At 41.5% G+C, this 22,648-nt stretch overlaps 1 protein-coding gene across 5 annotated transcripts in view; it reads left to right on the forward strand.

Moving 5' to 3' along the window:
- Positions 1 to 17,216, forward strand: part of KIAA0040 (KIAA0040 ortholog) — a 38,854-nt gene extending 21,638 nt beyond the window's left edge. For all 5 annotated transcript variants that reach the window (XM_072648572.1, XM_072648570.1, XM_072648571.1 and 2 more), the window contains exon 4: positions 12,935 to 17,216. In XM_072648572.1, the coding sequence (XP_072504673.1) occupies positions 13,087 to 13,377 (291 nt within the window). In that variant the 5' untranslated portion in view covers positions 12,935 to 13,086 and the 3' untranslated portion in view covers positions 13,378 to 17,216. The remainder of the gene's footprint in view (positions 1 to 12,934) is intronic.
- The last annotated feature ends 5,432 nt before the right edge of the window (positions 17,217 to 22,648 follow it).

Here is a 22,648-nt window from a genome sequence, read left to right on the forward strand (position 1 = left end):
AAAGAAAAGATTCGGTTACTCTGGAGAATTCTGCAGAACTCTAGGTTCCTTTGTCTAGAGCGAAAGAGAACAATGCCCCTTAAAATTCAGTCAAAGAAAAGAGGAAATCACCACCTGGGTGGAAAACCTGAATCCTGTCAAACTCCTTCATTTTAAAGTGTTTTCTTTTTCCCCCGTTCACCTGCTCCTCCCTTCCAAAAAAATCATGGACTCTTTTCCTTTTTTAAAGGCTGTAACATTTGAAATTTTAAGCATCAGTTAGTACAGCTAGCCAAGAGCAGAAAGGGTCTCAATTATTTTTAGAGCTGAAAAAGTACATTTTTCCCCTGTCTCCTCTAGCTCACAGAAGACTTAAGAGAATTAGCTCAAACTTTCCAAAAATAAAACTTCACCTTGGTAATGTAGCCACACCTAAAAATATTTGGCCCCCAAGAACGGTTAAGAGAGAAAAAATGAGAGCTTTATAACTAACAGCCTGAGCTGTGGTCTTGGCTATGGCATTTATTAGCGCTAATACCGGGAAATGTTATTCATAAAAATATAAATGTATATGTATATAAATAAATATGGGTGTCTATAAACATGTATCTGCGTATGTATGTAAACACACATATGTAGTCAAAGTTCAGAGAAAAGCCTGTTTTTATTGTTGAAGTCACAGAGAACCAATGTGGGAGTGTGGAAACCCAGAATTCCCCAGCTCTGACAAGCAGGGAATTTAGGTGACCATGATTCATCACGGCCCAATCTCTGTGTCCATGTGTGTCTATGTCCTGTGCCTTAGGTATTTCAGATTCAGCCCTAATTCAGTATGATTGAGTGTTTCATGGCAGTTTTACCCCTATTAATTCCTCCTGCAAACATTCCTCATTCTTGTAGTTAGGCTGACCAACAAAGGATCAGGGGAAATCCACCAAGGCAGAGAGGATAGCGAGAAAGCAGTTATTTCCTTCTCTTCAAATAGTATTTACGGAGCACCCGCTGGTACACGGAAGTATAGGAGACATTTTACAAGTACATAGAGAAGACCAGTGTAGACCGTGCCTCTAATGAAACTTACAACCTACCACTTTCAAATGGTATTGTGAAAGTCCCTTTGCCCTGAGGTAGAGAAACAAGTTACTTTCCTGCGTTTTCTCTTTCCCATTGTCTATGAAAAGTGACCAGGCAGACCTCAAATTCTCGTTTTTGTGATTGTGAGCACCTGAAGTAATTCAATCAGAGGTAGCTGAGGCAAGAGGAAAGGAAAATAAATATTTGAAGCAAAATAAAGAGATTCTTGGGAGGGCTAGGAGACACTGTGGCACATTGGGGAAAGTGCTGGCTCCAAAGTTAGAATATGTGGATTCTGAAACATTATCTATGGATTCGTTGGCAAGTTTCTCTGTACCTCAGTTTCTTCATCTGTAAAATGAGTGTTGGGACTAGAGAGCCTCTGAGGTCGCTTCCAGATCTACACCTATGATCCTATGACCGTGAATGTGAAATACTTCATGTACCGCCAGACACGACTGATACATCAGTTAGTCTCGCTAGATTTTTTTTTCCTCATTTTTTTTTTTCATCTTTGTTATAAGGGATGACTCTCTAGGTCAGGGAAGACAGAGGAAAAGAATTATATTCAGAAACAAAGATTACATAAAGGTAAAAAAAACCAAAATGTTTAAATAATAAAGAGAAGGGAAGCTATGTTGAACTCTCCATTAAAGGTAGATCTTCACGACTGACTTGATACTCCCAGCCAGGTAAGCGAAGGAGAAGCAGCTGAAGGATGAAGTGACATAATTTTTCAAAGTATGAGGAAGGAGACTGTGTATCTTCAGAGAACCCAAACACTGGGTTATTTCAGCCTTTAAGCCAATAAGTTCCGTGAAAATTCAGACAAAAACTTTGTGCAGAACAAAACAGTACTTGGTTTACTGTCTTTCCTTATTTTTAATGAATTGCTTTGGGACAGTGTATGCATAACCAATATGTTTCCAGTTAATCCTAACATTTCATGAAGTTTCTCAAGCAGGGTCAAAGCACAGGGAACTGTCTGACTTACTAATAGGATGGAAAAATTATTATTAGTTCTGGTTTGGTTTCCTTAGATTCTCAAGCAGTCCCAGAAAGAAAGTTTTGTACAAACTGATAGGGCTTTGTTCAAAAGGAATGATTCCATTATTAGAGACTTTTTGGAGAAAAGGGGTTAGAAAGAAAGAGAAGGATGAATGGGTAGAGGAGAAGGGAAAGAGAGAGAGAAGGAGGGAAATGGAGAGAAAAGAAGAAGAGAAGGAGAATGAGGAGAGGAGAAAAAGGAGGAGAAAGAGGAGGAGGAGAAATATGCTTTTTGTTCCCAAATAATCTTGCCATTAATTGAAATACAGAATAAGAAAAAAGAAAGGGAGAAGAGAAGAGAGGAGAGAGAAGATACAAATTTAAAGATAAAACAGTTAAGGTCTGCGCATAGGGAGACATTTGTATTTAGGGGCCAAGGAAAGAAAAGAAAGAGTCATAGCCATCAAGGGCAACTGAGAAGGAATGGAATGGAGAGAGACAGGAAAATCACGAGAGTGCTGTCATAGAACCCAAGAAATAAGGGATTATCAAGAAGGAAAGTTTTGATTAATGATGTCAAATGCTATAGAGAGATCAAGGAGATGAAGACCTTAGAAGATGCCACTAATTGTGGTGACAAAGACCTGACCCAGAGACAAGTTTCCCTAGAGTGGCTCTAAGAATTCTGGAGGACAGATCATTTTCAACTGGTCAAATCAGATAAGACGTTAGGAAGAAAGCAGAATTTGAGCTAGGTCTTAAGGGACTAGTCAATTGAAGTGGGTTATGATGCATCATGGGTAAAGCACTGAAGGTAACACAGTTGGTCAGTGTCAGAGCCTAGATGATCCCCTTCAACAAGTCACTTAAGGCCACTGATCTTCAGTTTCCTCATCAATAAAATGGGAACACTTCACACTGTACAGATCTATGGTGAGGAAAAGTACTTTGTAAACCACAAAATGCTCTCTAAATGGGAGTCTTTGTCACCTGGAGGGAAGAATGGGGAGGGGCCAAGGAGGTTGTTCATTTGTGAAGAATATTAGAGGAGTTATAGGGATGAGGAAGTGAGGTATATGTTTAGGGAGCAGCAGATAGTTGAGTTTAACTGGAATTTGAATCAAAGGAGATAATATTTGTAAAGTGCTGGGTACAGTGCCTAGCACTCAATAGGGTCCCTTTCCTCTTCCTTTGGGGTAGTATAAGACTCCTTGTATATAAGTAGTATATAAGACACGTTGTAGAGCCTTGAGTGTCAGGCTGAGTCTGGGCTTTATTATGTAGGCGCTGAAGAATCATGGATAGATTTCTGAGCAGAATAGTAGCATATAGTAGATTCATCTGGTGGAACAATAATAATTATAGCCTTCATTTCTATGCCGCTTCTAGATGTGCAGAGTGTTTTACATGTGTTATCTCTTGTCATCCTCACTACAGCTCTGGGAGATAGGTTATTATACCCATTTCACAGATGCAGAAACTGGAGCTAAGCGAGACCAAATCCCTTCTCCAACATCACACAGCAGGTAAATGTCAGAGGCAGCATTATGAACTCAGCTTTTCCTGACTCCAAAGTCAGTGATTTGTGCGTTGCATCCCTTAGTTGCCCTAGACATAAGAAGGATGAGAAAGTAATAGGTCTGAGCCAAGAGACAAAGTGATGAGTTTAGAATCTTTAAGGTCCCTTCCAGCTATAACATTCCGTCAGAATCATGATATTTGAAAGTGGAAAATTTACAAGACCTCAGCAACCCTCTAGTCCAACACATACACAAAAGGAATCCCTACTATGATAGGACCAACAAGTGATTTTCTGATCTCTGCTTGAAGACCCCACTCCACCTCCCACTACAGTATGATCTTTTTGAAGGCAGGGACTGGATGCCTTTTGCCTTGCTCTGTATTCCCAGTGCTTAGCATAGTGCCTTGACTTGTGATTGCTAGTGCTCTAATCGTTAAGAAGTGGGGTTTTTTCCTGACACGGAACTTAAACTAGTTCTTCTGCAATTGCTAGCCCCTGCTCCTTGTTCTGTCTCCTTCCCCACTCCCATGCTGTGTCAGATATGAATCTAATACATCCTCCATATGACAGTCCTTCAAATACTTGAAGGCAGCTATTGTCATATCTCTCTCAACTAATTCTTCTCTAGGCTCAATATCCTCAGTTCCATCAATTGGTACCCATTGGACATGGACTCAAGGACTCACCTTCCTACTTTCCCCCTTCTAGACATTATCTAGTTTATCAATGTCTTTCTTAAACTCTGGCACCCAGAAATGAATATGGGACTCCAAAAAAGGTATGATAAGAGCACAGCACAGTAAGATGGTTACCACCTGATTCCTTGGCAGCTATACTAATACCTAGATCCCATTAGCTTTTTTAAACAGCTACATCACAGTTCTGACTCATACTGAGTTTCTGGTTCACTGAGACCCCAGATCTTCTTCAGAATAACCACTGTCCAACCATGCCTCCATCTTGTCCTTGTGAAACTGGTTTTTTGTGCCTGAGCGTAAGGGAGTGTAAGTGTAATTTCCTCTTAATAGATTCAGCCCAGTGCTCTGTTCTGTTGAGATCTTTTGAGGTTCTAACTCTATCATGGTGTATATTAGCTATCCTTTCCAGGTGTGTATCATGGACAGGACACAAGAAATTCTTATGTAAAAGAAGCAAGCAGAGTATGTTACGGTACATGGATTATAGTGTATATCATGCTGCAGAATCTTTATCCAAGTAACTGATAAAAGTGGAAAATAGCATAGGGACAAATAAAGATCCCTAGGGTACTCCACTAGAGACCTCCAGACACAGGGACAGTGAAATGTTAACAATTACTCCTTGGTTTTAAGTTCTAGTCATTCACCTTTTGTTCACTGAAGGCAACATAATAAAGTATGGAAGAGTCTAAATTTGGCCTACCGGCCACATGCTTCCCTCTGTCCTCCAGACTGCATCCTGAACCAAGATTAAGGACATGTAATTGGGAAATATTTAACAAAATTTATGAAAATGCAGTAAAACTAGATTATGTTAATATGTGGTTCTCCAAGTAAATGGGTATCCCATAGAGATCCTGATGCATGGTTTAGTGTCCCCCTTTTCTATCCGATGGTGTAGAGGATGGAGTGCTGAACATGGAGTAAAGATGAACTTTGGTTCAGATTCCACCTTTAAGTATCAGCTATGTAAACTTAGGCTAATCACTAAAGCTCTTTTGAGTCCCAGTTTCCTTATTTGTAAAATGGAGTTTAAAATGCCTTTCTTTGTATTTATCCCCAGCATATAATACTATGTCTGGCACATAGTGAGGGCTTCATAAATACTTGTTGAATGACTGACTTGAGTTCTGGGCATATTTTTAAAAAGACATTGAGAATCTGGAAAGTGTCCAAAGAGAGGCAACTGTAGTGGTGAAAAGCCAAGAGATCATGTGACATGAGAATCAGTTGGTAGAACTGGGGATGGATAGCCTGGAGAAGAAAACACTTGTGCAGGAAAAATGCTGTCTGTCTTCAAGTATTTAAAGCATTATCATGTGGAAGAAGGATTAGATTCCTCCTCATGACTGACCCTAGAGGACAGAAGGAAGAGTGCTCAGTGAGAGAAGGAATGGTTTCATTGTTTTGCCTTTTTATACCTAGCATAGTGCATGACACATAATGGTTGGTTGATGGTCTAAAAACAATTTTAGAATGGACGTAAGAAAAAACTCCTAATTTGAACTATCCAAAAGTGGAATGAACTAACTTCTTCAAGTGGGAATGAGTATATTCCCCATCACTGGACATCTGCAGCCAACTCTGTGTTATCAAGGAGATGCTAATTCTCCTTGGTATGTGTTGTCCTTGGGAGGTTCAGATTCTGTGCTCTATAGAAACACAATTGACTTTGTGATCCACTTCTCAGCAGTGGGCTTCAGGACCCAGAATGTCTGTCTTTCCCAGGACTGGACAGAACAGAATGTTTATGTTTTATAAGGATTTTATAGTAAGAGCCAAAGATCTGAAACAATAAGTGAATAGATTGACTTGGGGGAATGCAGTTGAGTATTTCATCATAGCTGAGCCATGTTTAAATTGTAACGAAATCCTCCGCAAGCTGAATATTTGCTGGCGGTTTAACACTATGTATAGGACAGTACTTACACATCTCTTAGGCGGCATCTGAACATATCATGTTAGCAAGGGGAAAACCATCAAGAAACATGTAGCTCGTGCAGTGCCATTAATAACCACTGCCTCAGGTTCTCTCCTGTGCCCTCCTTTCCAGTAATGCTTGGCTTTCAAAGGATGGCATATTTTAGCAACCAGAGGAATTTTTCTAACACTGTATTATACAGTTCAGTAGATGAGGTAAGGTTTGAGCAGTGAGGATGGAGAAGGCTGGCACTGAATATTCCAGTTTTGTGGTAAATCTATGATTTAAGTGATGTGAGTATTCCCTCCAATGATACACATAGCAATGGGGCAGCTAGGTGGTGCAGGGGAGAGAGCACCAGTGCAGGAGTCAGGAGGACCTGAGTTCAAATCTCACCTCAAACTCTTGACACTCAGTAGCTGTGTGACCTTGGGCAAGTCCCTTAACCCCAATTGCCTCATCCTGGGTCATCTCCAGTCATCCTGATGAATATCTAGTCATTGAATTCAGACGACTCTGGAGGAGAAGTGAGGCTGGTGACCTGCACAGCCCTGCCTCACTCAAAACAAAGTCAAGTGCAAGTCATGTCATCATTTCTCCGATGGCATGGTCTTCTTCGGCAATGAAGGACGAATACACACATAGCAATCTAACCATGTATGCCTATGCCATACTTCTCAAGTTTGCCACATGGGATCCACCCAATGTGCCAGTTGTCTTTCCTCAACTCTTAACAGCAAGAATGGATAATGGATAAGAAATTAAGAAATTTTAATGGAACACAAGCACTGTTCTTCAGTTTTTTGTTGTTGTTCTTACTGTGTAGCTAGCTCATCTTTACTATCATATGGCTTTGACTATATCCTTTGCACTATTTATTCTTTATAATTCTTTGTGTACACCAAAGCTTGTAGAAAATATTCTATGCTTTCTGCTTCCTCCTTTCTTCTAGAAGGGACAGAGCAGAAAACTTACCTAGGCCTCACACTTACACCCCTCCTGTTTCTAGTCTGACCCCTTTCCTTTCTCACATCTGAGACTGCAGATTGATTCAGCTACACCCTATTACAAAAGCTAGCTCGCTTTGGACTTAAAAGCAATAAAATGGCTCTCAGGTCCACCTTTCTCTCCAGTTTTGTGAGTTTATATATCAGATTAAAAGTTATTAGTACAATCAATAGTTCAGAGCTCCCAATTGAGAAAATTCCTAACATTCATTTAGAGGTTTAGCTCTGTGTTCTCACTGAAAGTCTGAGGTATCTCGAGCTAACTCCTGAAGCCTTCAGGCTTGAGTCAAAATCAGAGCACAGGAAATATTAAAGTAAAAGAAGCGAGAAACATATATTATGGTGTTTATTATTAGATAGACATGGGAAGAGGAAGTTGGGGAAAGAATAGACCTGTTGAGGAATTTCCCTCAGTCCCTGAAGAGGCGAGTATAAACAATAGCTTTTGTAAAAGTCTCCTTTTCTGAGATGCTTGGGCAGCCAGGTGTCACAGTAAATAGGGTGCTGGGCCTTCAGTCAGGCACTTTCTGAGTTCATAGCAGGCCTCAGACACTAGCTGAGTGACCCTGGGCAAGTCATTTCACTCTGTTTGTCTCAGTTCCTCATCTGTAAAATGAGCTGGAGAAAGAAATGGCAAACCGTTCCAGAATCTTTGCCAAGAAAACCCCAAATGGGGTCATGAAGGGTCTGACACAACTTAATGACAACTAAGATTCTTACAGGTTCCACTGACCCACTGCTTTTAGGTCTTTTCTGTCAAAGCTCAGCCCTCCTTTCACTTTCTCCTTCTGATTTTCAGCCCTGTGCATCTAATTCCATTCCATTTGGCTCATTAAGTCCCAGGTGGGGCTGATGATGCTGTGTTCCCACTGTTCTAACTGCTCATCTCCTGAGGTACTCATTCTTACCTGTCAGACTGTCCTTAAAGACAGTATGTGTGTGTGTGTGTGTGTGTGTGTGTGTGCGTATGTGTGTGACAGAGAGAGACAGATACAGAGACAGACATACAGACACAGAGAAAGACAGAGAGAGAGTGAGAGACTTTAAGATCTCCTAGGCATGACTCAAGTCTGCCTTCCAGTCTAAAGATGAAGATTGTTCCAAATCACTCTCAAGGCTATATGGGAATGCTGGCCTTAACTGCAAATCATGGTCTGCCGTTTGGTTCTCAAACCCCCATCACATTTGTAATGTGTTGCAGCTTGCTCACGCCTACCTCATGCCTCCTCTTTGCACTTTGAGTAATCCACAACTTCCATTCTTTAGAGACTGTGGAGCTCCATAAGTCACAGCTATACATAAGCTCTCACGTTTAGAATACCAGCTGCTCAGTTAATGTTTATGGATGATTTTAAAACTGTGTTCTTCTTGGCACCCATTGGCCCCTTTGCCCTCCCTCTATCACTGGCCCTGCCAAAGTTGACTGCAAATCATTTTATATTTTTTTTGTCTCATGGGTTGCCATGGCAGAAGAACTCACCAATTGGGGAACCTCCTGGTGATGGGCATCACACACACACACACACACACACACACACACATATACACACACATGCACACAAGTAAGGAAAGATTGATTTGTGCATGATTCAAGATCTATACACTGAACCCCAAGATCAGATAGGGACTCCAGGAAAGACCAGGACTGATGAGAGGATGTATTCTTTGGAAGACACCAGAATAGCATCCTAAAGGAAAAGAGGCGCTGTACTCAGAAGAGCTGAGTTTGAATCTAGATTCCACTGCATGCTAACTCTGTGATCTGGAGCAAATCAAGCAGTGGATAGGGAGAGGACTGGCTAGGAAAGAAGGAGAAATCTTTTAGCTGCCGGGCTTAATGGCATTTCACCAAGCAACTGCATCTCCTTCCCTCCCTTCCCTGGGTCAGGCCATGACGTTCTCAGCTGCCCCGCAAAGATTCCAAGCATCTTCCGCAAGAAACTTTCACCAAGCTGAAATTCTCAGTTGGCATTGCTGTATACCAGAATCCAGAGTCACTGTCATAAGGCAGTAGACTGGTCTTAGAGGGTCAGGTCCCCCGTGAGTCCCAATTCATCTTAAATAGGTAGGTGACCTGTGATTTTTTTTTTCTAATTCTGGGAGGGGATGAGGAGAAAAACAGGAGTAGGCAGAGAAAGAGGTAGCAAGCCAATAGGAGGTGGAAAGGAAAAGCAAAAAAATTTATCACTGCAGTCCTCCCCTATCTCCCAGCAAGCAGTGTTTAGCTAATACCTACTGCTGTCCTCAAACCAAAATAAATTCACTTCTTTATAACCCAGAATAACTGCCTGCCTTCTGCTGTGGTCACAGGTATAGAGTCACAACAGTCTGCAGTCTTGGATAAGCTGTGAAAGGAAGTATCCTTCTGTTCCCCCTCCTCAGGGTGCATTTTGGGGGCCAGTGGACTGAAGGGAGACCACTGTACTAAATCTTTCTTGGGAAAAATCCCAGAATTTTCGCAGGTGCCACTAGGACAATATTCAACTGTTTTCTTGAAATGATCGTACAGCAGCTCATAAATGGTGATGAAGTTCTATAGATTAGTAGAGGTCTTAATAGACCTAGAGGAGAATAGTTAGCCTTAATAAAAATATAGGCCACATTTCCCATATATGCCAATGAATGCTCTCTTCATAGTCCAATAAGTAACTTCACTGATGCCAAAGTGAGTTATTGACTCAGTATAATCTCCAAAAGAAACTTCTTTATACAAAGGCCATAGTAAATACAGGAGGGAAGAGGCTTATGTTTGGGTATGGAGACCTAAAGGTGTCAGAGCAGGGATATGCAAATATCTTGAGAAGTCATATGCAATCATCTGTTCAAGTTGATTGAGCAGCCTAAGATCATCCTTGCTTTTAAATTAAATTAAATTTTAAAGTTAGCATTTTATCACATGGACCTGTGATTTTTGTCTATGTTGGGAGTTCTTAGGATACTCCCCCCAACAACGGCTTTGCAACTTCTAATCTTGGAGAGTTTTCTGGGAATACTTGGAAGTTGTATGACTTATCCAAGGTCACACCGCCAGTCTATATCAGAGGTAGGATTTAATCTTGGTCTTCATGACGCTATAGACTTCTTCAGAACTGGTTTTCGTGACATGGGTCCTTTGCCCTTTGAGATAAGAATAGATTTTGTTTGGGCAGCACCTTTAAAAACATCATCAAATTGCTGTCACATGTCCTCCTGCTTAGAAATCCTTTTGGAGGATATCTGGGAAGCGTGGTGGTTTGGAAAATGGTCTCATGTGTTAACAGACCAGAGGCCTTTTTAGCCACTAGGGAGTCTAAATAATAGTTTTAGCTTTAGGTGTGAAGCAAAAGCAGGAGAGAAGAGGAAAAAGATGGAAAGAAAAATCAGTAGTTCTCTTGAAGACATGTACCAGATTGATATTCAGGAGATTTGGGAAGAAAGACTTTTAGTTTCCAGGCTCAATAGCTTTTCATTGAGCAACTGCTTCTCCTCCTGCCTCTTCCCTGGGTCAGACCATAGCATTCTCAGCTGCTTCCTGCCATTCTTGAAGATTCCAAACATCTCCAGTGAGAAACCTTCACCAACCTGGAATCCTCAATCCCCAGTTACTGGATGCCAGACTCCAGAGTCATAAGGCTGCAGACTGATCTAAAGCCTGAGTTTAAACTCTCCCTGTGTATCTCTGTGTATCTGTGTATCTCTGGGGCTCAATCTCTTCCATGAACAAGATAGTCTCAAAGTTTCTTCCAACTCTAGAGCTTATGAACTTATAGTAGTTTGTAAATTTAAGATCCTTGGGACACATCCAGGAGCTTATCCATAATTGTACTTCCCCTGTATACAATAGGACTTTAATAGATGATTACTGTTAAATGACTGATTAATTGAATGAATAAATGAGAAAAAAGAAGGGCTAAGATCTGGGTCTGTGGTTTCATTGATACTGGGAACTGTAGAGAGAAACAGACAGAGAGAGACTGAGAGAGAGATAGAGAGAGAGAGAGAGAGAGAGAGAGAGAGAGAGAGAATGAGATGTCCTTGACCAATGCAGGTCAGCATCTTCTCTGCAGACTATAGGCTTAAAGAGTTCCCTAGGATATAAAGAATAAGTGATTTCTCCAAGGTCACACAGCCAGAATCTGTCAGAGATAGAACTTGAAGCTAGGTGTTTCAGGCTAGCTCTCTATCCATTATACCACACTGCCTCTGAAGAAACAAGGTATTCATCTGAAGAAAGCAGGTGATGAGTTTCCTTTGAAAGAAGACTTGAAATACTGTTGGTGCTCCCTTAAAGTCTACAGGACTAATTGAAGGCAAAGGGAGGTTGCATAACGAGTCGGTGTGTTTGCTCTGTTTTCCAGGCCGAAGAAGTGTTCACAGAGTCTCCTGAGTTTGGCATGTGAATTTTCACAACCTTTTTTTTCTGTTGAATGATGAATTTGATTTTAAGCTCGAGTAGTCACGTAGTTTTTATAAACTTATGCTCAAATAGGGCTTGGGTTGTTGTGTATTTTATGTGTCTCTGGGCCTTTTTGAGGCATCTATTGCTGTAATGCTTAGAATCTGGGAGACTGGTGGGAAATAAATCTCTTCCTGGCCTCTTTTCCTTGACACTTGTGTGAATTTTGAAGTGATTATGGGGAATAGTCAGAAATGGTGAAATTCCATAAATCTTGTGCTTCTATCCAAAAATGAGTTAAATATGATCACAAGGGGTGGAAAGAAAGGTGGGGGCCAACTCACCCCTTATCACAGAATTACAGCATCCTTCAGAGCTGGGAGAGCCAGCCACTGCCTGTGGTTGCTCAGAGAAAGCAGCCTGGACCAAGAAATTCTCCAGGTTTCAGTACTCACTGTGAATCCTTGGTCCCTGCCCTTGAGAAACTTAAGGTCATTAAAGTCTATATACACATGCATTTACATATTATTTATTTGTGTTCATCTACCTATTTATATGATAGCCAATCCAGCATAGAGCATAGAGGGTCATCCTTGGAGTCAGGGTTGTTGGGAGAACCAAATGAGATCATGTTCCTGAAGCTCTTTATAACCCTACGAATAGAGAAAGGAAATATTGGAGGAAGATAGTCCCTCTATCAATGCAGGTCAGCACCTTATCTGCAATTTATAATCTTGGAGAGGTTGCTGGGACAGTAGAGGTTAAGTGACTTGCCCAGGGTCACACATCACTAATGTGTATCAGAAAGAGAACTTGAACCTGGTTCTTCCTTGCTGTAGGGGTCAGGAGTTCAGAAGAGATTATGAGGAAGAGCCAACAAGAGTCATATCCTCTCAATCTTGGGCCACTAGCCAAAAATGAGTACCATAACAGTAAGGAGTAAAAAGCAAGATGAGGGACAATCTACCCGTTATCATAGAATCATAGATCATAACAGAACTCCCTAGCCGTGCTGCCATCTGTGTAGCCATAAAGAGTTGCATCATAGACCTTTCAATCAGCAAGTATTTCTAAAGGGCCAACATGCTCCAGGCACTATGCTGAGTTTCAAAGTGAAGTGTTCCCTGCCCTCAAGGAGTGTACATTCTTCTATTTGTCATTACAATGATGATTTTTCTGTTGTGGTGCAGTCTCCCTCTCTCTGGTCCCTGTTCCCCCATAAAATCTCATTGAGCTTATTTCTAATGCCAGCCTCCTTTTCCAGACCTAAATTTACAATGGTAAACAAGAGGTCTAGGCTACCCAGGCTTGAAGCCCATGCATGATCTCACTGATAGGATGGTGAACTGCTATCCTTTTCTGTCTCCTCAGGTGCTATCTGCTGGAATTTCTGGATCGTTCTCATCTTCCATAAGGACAGGAGACAGAGGAAGGATTACACATCCAAGAGAGAGAAAGTCAAGCAGATCCAGTGAAAAGGGGTGAACAGGAAGGTTTAATCTGCCCTGATTTAGTCAACTCCCATGGAGAAAATCAGCTCTTTCTTCAGCAACCTCTGGAGCCTCATCTATACCAAACATGAGCAGGGTCTCTTCAACACCATCTGCCTGGGGATACTCCTGGGGCTTCCCGTACTGGTCCTTTTAGCCCTCCTCTTCATTTGTTGCCATTGCTGCTGGAGTAGGCCAGGCAAGAACAGTGGGCCTTCAGAAAAGAACAAGAAGAAGAAGAAAAAGAAGGGTGAAGAGGATCTATGGATCTCTGCCCAACCCAAGCTTCTGCAGCTGGAGAAGAGGCCATCGTTACCTGTCTAACAGGAGGAAGGAGGGAAGCATCCTCCTCCTGAGACTTGGGATCTTAGATCCAGCCACCATTGTTCAGGGAAGAAGAAATCCATGACCTGGCTCCCCTAGGTCCCCAGACTGACTTCTAAGCTAAGAAACTCCAAAGCTAGCAAGCCAAATAACCCAAGGCCAATCATGGCAAGCAGGCCTATGTTTCCACATGCAATGGAGTGTTTTAGTCAATCTGGCTTAGCTACTGTGGATGCTCAAGAGATGCGCAATATTTAATAATACCTGTTGCAATAGGTACATGCTCATACCTACATTTCAAAAGGCAAATAGCCATACTTGAGTATGTACAACTATACCCAAAGGCACAAAAGCACTGTTGTGCACAAGCTTTGGTAGAGCTTGTGAATGTACCAAAAAAAAAGAAGAAAGCAGCACATGTACATGTGCGAATGCACACACACACATACACATACATGACAAGGTACATAGGCAAGTGAACAAGTTCATTACACACTTATATTCACCAGTTCACATCTGTATAGTCTCTTGTAAAGACATGCCAGCTCCGTGCATGTGTACAAACATTTTTAAAATGTCAGGAATGCTTTGCTGACCGCTGTCCCCATTGCTCAAACTTTAGATATAGATCAAGTTGTCACTAGCATAGGACAAATCAATGGTGGGGCAGGGAGGATTTTTAGGCTTGTCCATCCCTGTAGGGACAGTTAACTTTTCACCTGGAAGTGCCCATGACACTTCTCGTTGGGCAGTCCAAGGGCTTTTGGAGTCCTGAGATATTACACAAATATTGATTCACACTTACATGCCATGTCCCAATATTCTTGACCCTCACATTTGGGTTAACAGCTTGAGTTGTTAACAGGATGGATCAGATTGCATTTCTTCTCTCCTTTTCTGAGATACAAGTGTTATACTCTTCCAAACCCCATTTAGTGTTTAGTTCTCACCCTCAGGGCTACACAGCTGAGGGCCTTCCTCCTAGCAACCACTAAGAGAGCTGCCTAAAAAGCCAGGTGGATGTTAATGGCCAAGAAGCCATGGAAAACTAATGGTTAGGTCAAATGTACTCTTGTCATGTCGTATACCTCTGTGTTCATGGTTGTTCAGGTGGAGAGATGTAAAATAGACATGGAAATTCAGGGTATGTTATAAAAGGTGAAAGAAGCTAAAGAGTCAATGCTGAAATTTGCATGTTGAATCCAATGGCCATAGTGTTGGTGGGAGCCAATTGGGTGGGCGTATGTTATATTGGAAGTAGGAGGCAAAGGCATAAAAGAATGGAAATGATGGTACTGAAAGAAATAAATGAAAGTCAGTGGATGAGCCCCAGATGCATTTTCTAAAGGTCCACCCTACCAAGGGGACAGTAATTTACTACTACACTGGAAAACCTCAGAATGAAACTTGGCAGGCTTTTCTTCCTGTTTATCCCAAGACCCAACATAGAGCCTTGCTCATAGCTGACAGTTGGTAAATTGCCAATTATGACGATGCTAGCGATCATTGCAACGGTGAAATTTTAACATCCCACCAACTCAGAACAAGGTCCCTACCCACTTAAGTGAGAACATCAATTTCTCCAATGGAAGAAGGGTTGTATATTGAATTTGTATAGTAAGGTACAAGAAAGAAACAAGAGAACGGTGCAAATGCTTGCAAAAATGGTTATGTATAAGTATACATCCCTATTCAGCATACATTAATTAATATATATCCCCAGACCATCCAAAGCTAAAGAACTTTGGGAGGTAGGCCATCATCCTCATGGAAAATGTGAAGAACAGACAATCCCAATTAATTAATGAGTGTGTTTCAAAAAGGAGTATAAATTCTAAGCCAGTATGTTTTAAATAGGAACCCATTTCTCCATGAAAGCAATGTTATAAATGATTGTTCAGTGCCTAGACCACTTAAAAGCATATATAACCCAATGTGTCAGCCACTCATAGGGGATGGATAGCTTTACTAAGCATGGAGTTGGGAATATCTCATTTCAAATCCTGCCTTTGATACTAGCTGGGTGACTGAATAAGTCATTTAACTTCTGTGTTCATCAAGTGACTGACTCCCCTAGGACTTACCTCCTCAGCAATAAAAAGTGGGTGAAGGGAGCTCCAAGGAATGTGTTACCGAATTGGAAGTTTCTATAGTACTTTCAGATTTATAAAGCACTGACCTTGACAACCACAGAGACTATAAGTGGTATCCCTTTTGTATATGAGAAAACTGAGGCTCCTCAAGGATGCGTGAGTAACTGCCCAAGATCATACAGCTAATATGCTTACAATCAGGTTTCAAACTCAAGTCTGTAACTGACTCCCAGTCTATAACATACTCACTGCCTCCAAAGAGGTTGGGCTCTTCAACCATAGTCCTGTACATTACAACCTTCCCACCATTCAATTGTCCAAACTCCAACCAGGAAAACCAAAAATGCCCTGGCACAGGGCATGGAGACTTCATCTCACTGCTCTCCCTCCCATTCAAACTGCTTGGAGGCATGAAAAGCAGCACAGAATGGGTCTGAAGAGTTCTAGAGCAAGTAGGGAAAGTTGAAGGAAGTTTTTTCTCATTCTAGGCTAGAGCTGGTTGGTTTTCCCATTCCAGCTTGGGGAGAGTCAGGAAAGGCAGAGAAATGAGCCCGATGAGAGTGGGTGATAGGAAACAAAAGAAAGGAAGCAGCAATCTCCTTGGGGAGAAGCCAACCATGGTAGCCTCTTGCAGGAGCTTGAGGAGTGGGAGAACAGCCTGTGAGGGAAAGCTACTTGTGAGTTTGTAAGTCATATGTTCATAGGTCTATTGCAGTATCATATTTTTGCCCTGCAAAGTAGCCCAAACTTGGAAAGCACCATAATATTTTCTGGTATCCTGAGTCCCTCATTCCTTAAAGAAGAATTGTCTCTGACCTAGAGACTGATTTGACACTGCTACCTGCCATGTTAAAGATACTTGGCAAGTAATGGCTCTGACAAGGCTTCCCATGTTTGAGATGCCCTGCCCACTCCCCCAGCTAGCTCCAATCACCCCTTTTCATCTCCTACTCCCAGGGCCCAGCCATTGCAAAATTGGATGAGCAGAGCAGGAAGCATGGAACATAGTAAGTGATGGGTATAATTTCGGTGGGGAGGGGAAGCCCAGTCACCATGGAACAGGCATTCCTGTGCATGGTTTGTTGGTCTCCTTTGCCTGGATATACTTGCTCTGGCTCCATCCAAGCAAGAATCAAAAAGTCTTTTCTCCTCATATGTGTCTGTGGCATGGGACATGTGCAGAAATTTTCCAGAAGAAACTAATTCCCCTCTGGTGTTGGCAGCCTATGGCACTGGAGACCCTTGTTTTCTTACCCAAGTTGCCACTCCCTGTTAATTTCTCATTCTTTTTTCCATCTCTCCCCTTTTATATTTCTTCTATCACCCCACTTCAGGGACCATTTCTTCCTCCCTTTCCCCAGATTCTTCTTCCCAACCTGCCAGTGGTATCCACTGTATAATGCCTATTCTTTCTCACAATCATTATGTGGCTCTAAAGCAAGGCAGTAAGGAACAGAGCCTCTTCCCAGCTTTGAGGGGTGCCATTCCTAAATCAGCACAGCCCTGGGGAAGCTGTGGCAGAGCTTCCCCTCCCTCCAGTTTAGGGCTGGGACAGCTCAGTGAAATTCATGGAAGGCCACGTCAAAGACCACCTTTCCCCAGTGCTCAATAGGTTCATTCTGTTGGCTTAGAGAATCTTTAGAAAACAAGTGTAAATGGACTAATATACTTACACATTGGCATTTTATTTTCTGTACGGTTTGAACAGAAAAAAGGTATTAAAATAAATCAGATCTTTCTATCTCACTGCCAATTTCACTGCAACTTCTTTGGTATTAAAGATCAACCTTTGTGGTTTGTTGGACAGAAGTCATTCTTAGGGACTGGGGTGGGGAAAGGGTCTCTGCCCCAGTCAATTCGTAAGCATCATTGTAGAGCCTTACAGACCTTTCAAATAATGGGAAGAGAAGTTTCTATAGGAAAAAGAATGACACCTTGAGCCACTGATGAAAGTGACTTGTGGCTAGGCACAAAAACAGCATTTTCCGAAGGACTGACTTCAGAAGGAATACATTGATGGTTCCATTGAGCATTTAGAGTACCTTTTCTGCAATGAGGTCAATCGATCTCTGTTTGATGGGGAGAGGGACCAGAGGCAGAATTCTGAGACAGCTCTGGGATAGGGGAGATGCAGGAAGAAATTCAATCAAGGGGTATTTTTTTTCATTGATTTGATCTTGGCAAGGATTAACATGTGGTAGAGTGATTATGATGGTCTCTGATTTTTGTCCTAATGAAGATATTTTTAAATGATTTTTTTTTCCTTGTCTTACACGGAATCAGAGAGGGAGAGGGAAAATGAGACAGAGACAGAGGTAAAGAGACAGAGAAGAATTCCTCTCTTTCAAGTGAGTGTGGCATTGACTTAACCCTGATCTTAACCTCCCTGGAGGTAGTACAATGATTGGATCCCCAAACCTAGAGTTCAGGAAAAGCTGAGTTCACATCTAGCCTTAGATATTTACTAGCTATGTGCCTATGGGCAAGTCACTGCCTCAGCTTCCTTACCTGCAAAAATAGGAATACTAAGAGTGCCTCTCTCCCATTGCCTTATCTTAACTCTTATCTCCCAGGGTTGTTGTGAGGATAAAATGAGGCAGTATTTGTAAGTATTGAAAAGATTAAAGCACCATATAATAGCAGATGGACGATGGTGAAGATGTTGCCTCCTCATTTCTCACCTTGCTGCACCCTTTTTTTTCTCTTCTTACTTCTTCGCCGTGCCCCGCGAAGGTTACTGGGATAACTTCATCATCCCATAAAAGCTCATCATATCTCTTCCTTCCCCCCCTCCACTTTTTCCAGCTTCCTTTTATGTTATCTTCATCCATTAAATTATAAGCTCCTTGAGAGCAGAGACTGACTTTTTTATATTTGTATTCCCAGTGCTTCACACAGTGACTGGTACATAATAGGCGCTTAATAAATGTTTATTGACTATTGATTATTGACCATTATCATCTCATTGGGCTCCCTTTAACCTCCCCTTCTCTCCCATAGGATATTCCAAATCTTCTCTGGACTCTTTTAGACCTGCATCAAAAATTATCAGGTAGGGAAACTGGCAGTTGTTTATTCAAGACCATAGCCAGGCACAGATTTTAGCCACTTGTACAGACGAGAATAACCCCACCCCAACCAAGACCCCTCGGGTCCTTGTATGACTTGCTACAAGCTTAATAGAACCTCCATCCATTAGGATCCCTTAGGACCTAAGAACAACCATATTGGCTCAGACTCAGGTCCACCCAGCTCAGCTTTCTTCCATCCCCACAAAAAAGGCGCCAAAGAACATGCTTTGGAAGAGTATGGTTTGCCATCCTTGACTTCAGCTTCCAAGATTAAGGCCTTTTGGGCCAGTCTTCAGGCAAACATGCTAGTTTCTATTAATAACCTCTTTTGGAAAATGCCATCCCATGAAATGTTTCTTTTAAGGCCTAACTCAGTCACTACCTCTTCCATGAAGTCTACCTTGATCCTCCTAGGTGAGAGGGATCTCACCCTCTCCTCTAATTTCAGACCTTTATCTGGACCTCTCCTTTGTACTTTATACTTTGAGGCAGCTGGTGGTCCAGAGTACTGGTCCTAGAGACAGTAAGACCTGACTTCAAATCTGGCTCACATACTAGCTGTATGACCCTGGGTAAGTCATTTAATCTCTGTTACCTCCATTTCTTCATCCGTAAAATAGGGATAATAAGTTAATAATAGCACCTACCTCCCAGCATTGTTGTGGGGAACACATGAGATGATAATCACAAAGGACCTGGCACATAGTAAGCACTGTATAAATGTTAGCAATTATTACTTATTTCATTTTCCCTTATATCAAAGTTATTTGCATACAAGTTCCTCCCCCTACTGTGTGCCTGTAAGTTCCTGAGACTTGGCACAGGGTCATACACATAGGGGAAACTTAGTAGATGCTTGCCTGTTGAATAGAATTGAATTTCTATTTTCTGCCTCTATCGCCACTAAGTTCTCGAAGTTAACCATCTTCTGTGTGAAATCAGAGGCAGTCACCCAAGCAGGAATGCTCGGCATCATAACAAGGACGTGACCATGAGGTGCCAAAATTTGGAGGGCTCGGATAGCACTTATATCCTTTCAGCAAATGCGTAGAAATGACAAAGCTTAGCATCTATTTAGCAATAGCATAATTATTTAAACTAGGAAGCTACTGCATTGTCCTGGTAGCACCAGCCTGCTCCCTCCTCCAGTGAAAATTCCCCTTTAGTAGTTTCCAGCTATCCCAGGGTCTCTGCAAGGGTCCAGAGATCCAAGGTTTTCCTTCAAAAGTTTGAATTTATCTTAAAGGGTTGATTTGGGGTAGAGGGTGAAGGAGGGGGTACTTCTTTCATGCTACTTGCCCCTGGATTTTGTTTCAGTGCTGATCTCAGGAAACAGAATCATTAGGATTTTATTTATACATTTATTTAGATTCATATATCTATTTACATACAGGACCCTATTAGAATGAACAGCAACAATTAATGCCCTTACATTATAAAGGCTAGCTCTCTTCCCCCTGTCCAGTCTCTAAGGGCAGTCATCTAGCTGTCCTGAGCGAATAATGCCACCTGGTGACCAGAATAGGAAGCTCTCTGCCCCAACATAGCTTCCTAATCACTTTTGCAGCAGAAAGGAATGATGCAATTCATACTTGGCTCTTTTTTCCCCCTCCCCACCCCCATCAAAGCTCAGTTTGTTCATCCTGAATACACCTCTTTCACAAATAAGCAGACATCCTCTTTAATTCCCTTTCTCCTTCCCCTCTATGACTTTTTATCTTAGGACAATTTCTCTCTCTCTCTCTCTCTCTGGCTCTCTCTCTTGTTCTCTGTCTGTCTGTTTCTCTCTGTCTCTGTCTGTCTTTCTGTCTCTGTCTGTCTCTCTGTCTCTCTCTCTCTCTCTTTCTCTCTGGCTCTCTCTGGTTCTCTGTCTGTCTGTCTGTCTCTGTCTCTCTGTCTCCATCTCTCTCTCTCTCTCTCATTTTCCTTTTCTCTCTCCTTCCCTCCCTGTCTCCCTCCCATTTGCGAGTCAAAAAAGAGAAAAGATGATCATAATGGATCATGAGAAGCATCTTGACATGTTAGAGAGGGCTGGCCTTAGAGTCAAGGAGACCAGGGTTTGAGTCCCTTCTCAGACATTTACCGGTTGATTGCCCGTGGGCGATCTTGCTGCTCTTGTGCTTCTCGGCAGAAGAGGGAGATTCCATAATAGGAATTCTCCACACTGAAGAACTCACAGGTCCAGACCAAAAACAAAAAAAATCATCCCAACCTTGAACATGTGAGTTATGAGGGGATGGGACCACAACATCTTTAGTATGGCATTATGGTCCAGGGAAACAGGTATTTACTCTTCAGTCAGAAGACCTGGGTTTAAATCCCTACTTTGCTTCTTATTTGCCTGCATTAGTTAAAATGGGAAGCTAAGTGAGCATATTTGTGAATAATAACAATAGCTAGTATTTATAGAGAGATTTAAGGTTTCCGAAGCACTTTATAAACAGCATCTCATTATATGTATATGACAGCATAGAAATATATAATTCTATTTCTAGCATATTGACATCACATGAATAAGAACATTCAATTATGAATTCCTTGATGGCAGGGACTTGTCTTTCCTCCTCTCTTTGTATCCCAAGTGCTTAGCACAGTGCCTGGACAAATGTTGACTGACTGACTAACAATATAATAGCTGGCATTTACATAGAGTGTTAAAGTTGCAAAGCACTTTACAAAGACCTTATTTACATGGATATGATGCACATATATTTGATACATATCATGCATATATGACATAATATAAATTATATCTATTATATGTATATTATATTATAATATAACATATAAATACATCTTTATATATTCGATACATATCATATTGATACACATATATTTGATACATATACGTGTATATGATATAATATAAATTATGTTTACTACATGTATTATATTATAGTATATTATAACATATAAATATATTTTTGACATATTTGATACATATCATATTGATACATATTTGATACGTATCATATGTATATATGATATAATGCAAATTATATTTATTATATTATAACATAAATATATTTTATATAAACAATATGAATATATTATATTTAAATATAAGTATATCATATTATATTATGTCATAATAATAGCCAGCATTAGGCGCTATTGTTATTATTTTCATTTTACAGATGAGTCCAAGAGAGATGAAGTGACTTGCCCAGGGTCCACTGTCCGAGGTAGGATTTCAAACTCAGGTTTTGCTGCCTCCATCCACTGCCCCTTCTAGTTTCCTCCCTCGACGTCAGTTTCTTCCTCTGGAAAGTGAGAAGGGCTGGTATAAATGATCTTTGGTGCATTTTCCCCTCTCTGGAGGAGAGGACAATGTTTGCTAAGTAGAAGAGGTGTTGTTTGAGAGGCTCGGAATGAGCCAATATTGCCATCTCCTGGCAATAGCTGGATACAAGCAGGCCTGCTGCACACGAGGCACTCATGGACAGCACACCGAGGGTATCCAGCTTCTGACTGTTCAGTTCTGTCAAATAGGCATGACCCCCTCATGAGGCGTTTACGGTAACCACTTAACCATTTTAGCTAAGGACTTTCTTTAACAAAAGACAAAATCTTTTCTGGAAAGATCCCAGAATGTGTCCTCCCCTGTGCCTTTCTCTCACACCCCTAACAAAACTATAAATTACAATCCTTTTCTACCTTTCAATTCTCATGTTCTCCAGGCTCTTCGTTCCTTCTTTCCCTGTGCTAAGCTCTAAGGCTACCAAACCCCCACTGTCCAGGTGCTTTCTGCCTAATGGGACAATATAGGACATCCACCAATGACTGATAAAAGGGAGAAATATGGGGGCAAAGGGAGGCTCACAGAGAGTGCTCTGAAGAAATCTGAGAAGGCAGAGAGCTCTTTAAGCTTCTCAGTGGTGGCACCTGAGCAAGGATCTGAAGTCTTAAAGAATCTGGCATAAGATGCAAAATACCCCCACACTCCATCTTGAAACACACTTCTCTAGTACATGCTGTTCCCAGGAAAAGCTGTTGCCTATAATGAGCAGTCTTTAACTCCATCATCAAAGGACCATGGTGGGGAGGAGGGAGAGAGTTTAATGAATCGGGTTTCAGCTTGATGCCAGGAAAGAAAAACTTTCTGAC

Source organism: Notamacropus eugenii, chromosome 2 (assembly GCF_028372415.1).
Source record: "Notamacropus eugenii isolate mMacEug1 chromosome 2, mMacEug1.pri_v2, whole genome shotgun sequence".
Lineage (NCBI taxonomy): Eukaryota > Metazoa > Chordata > Mammalia > Diprotodontia > Macropodidae > Notamacropus > Notamacropus eugenii.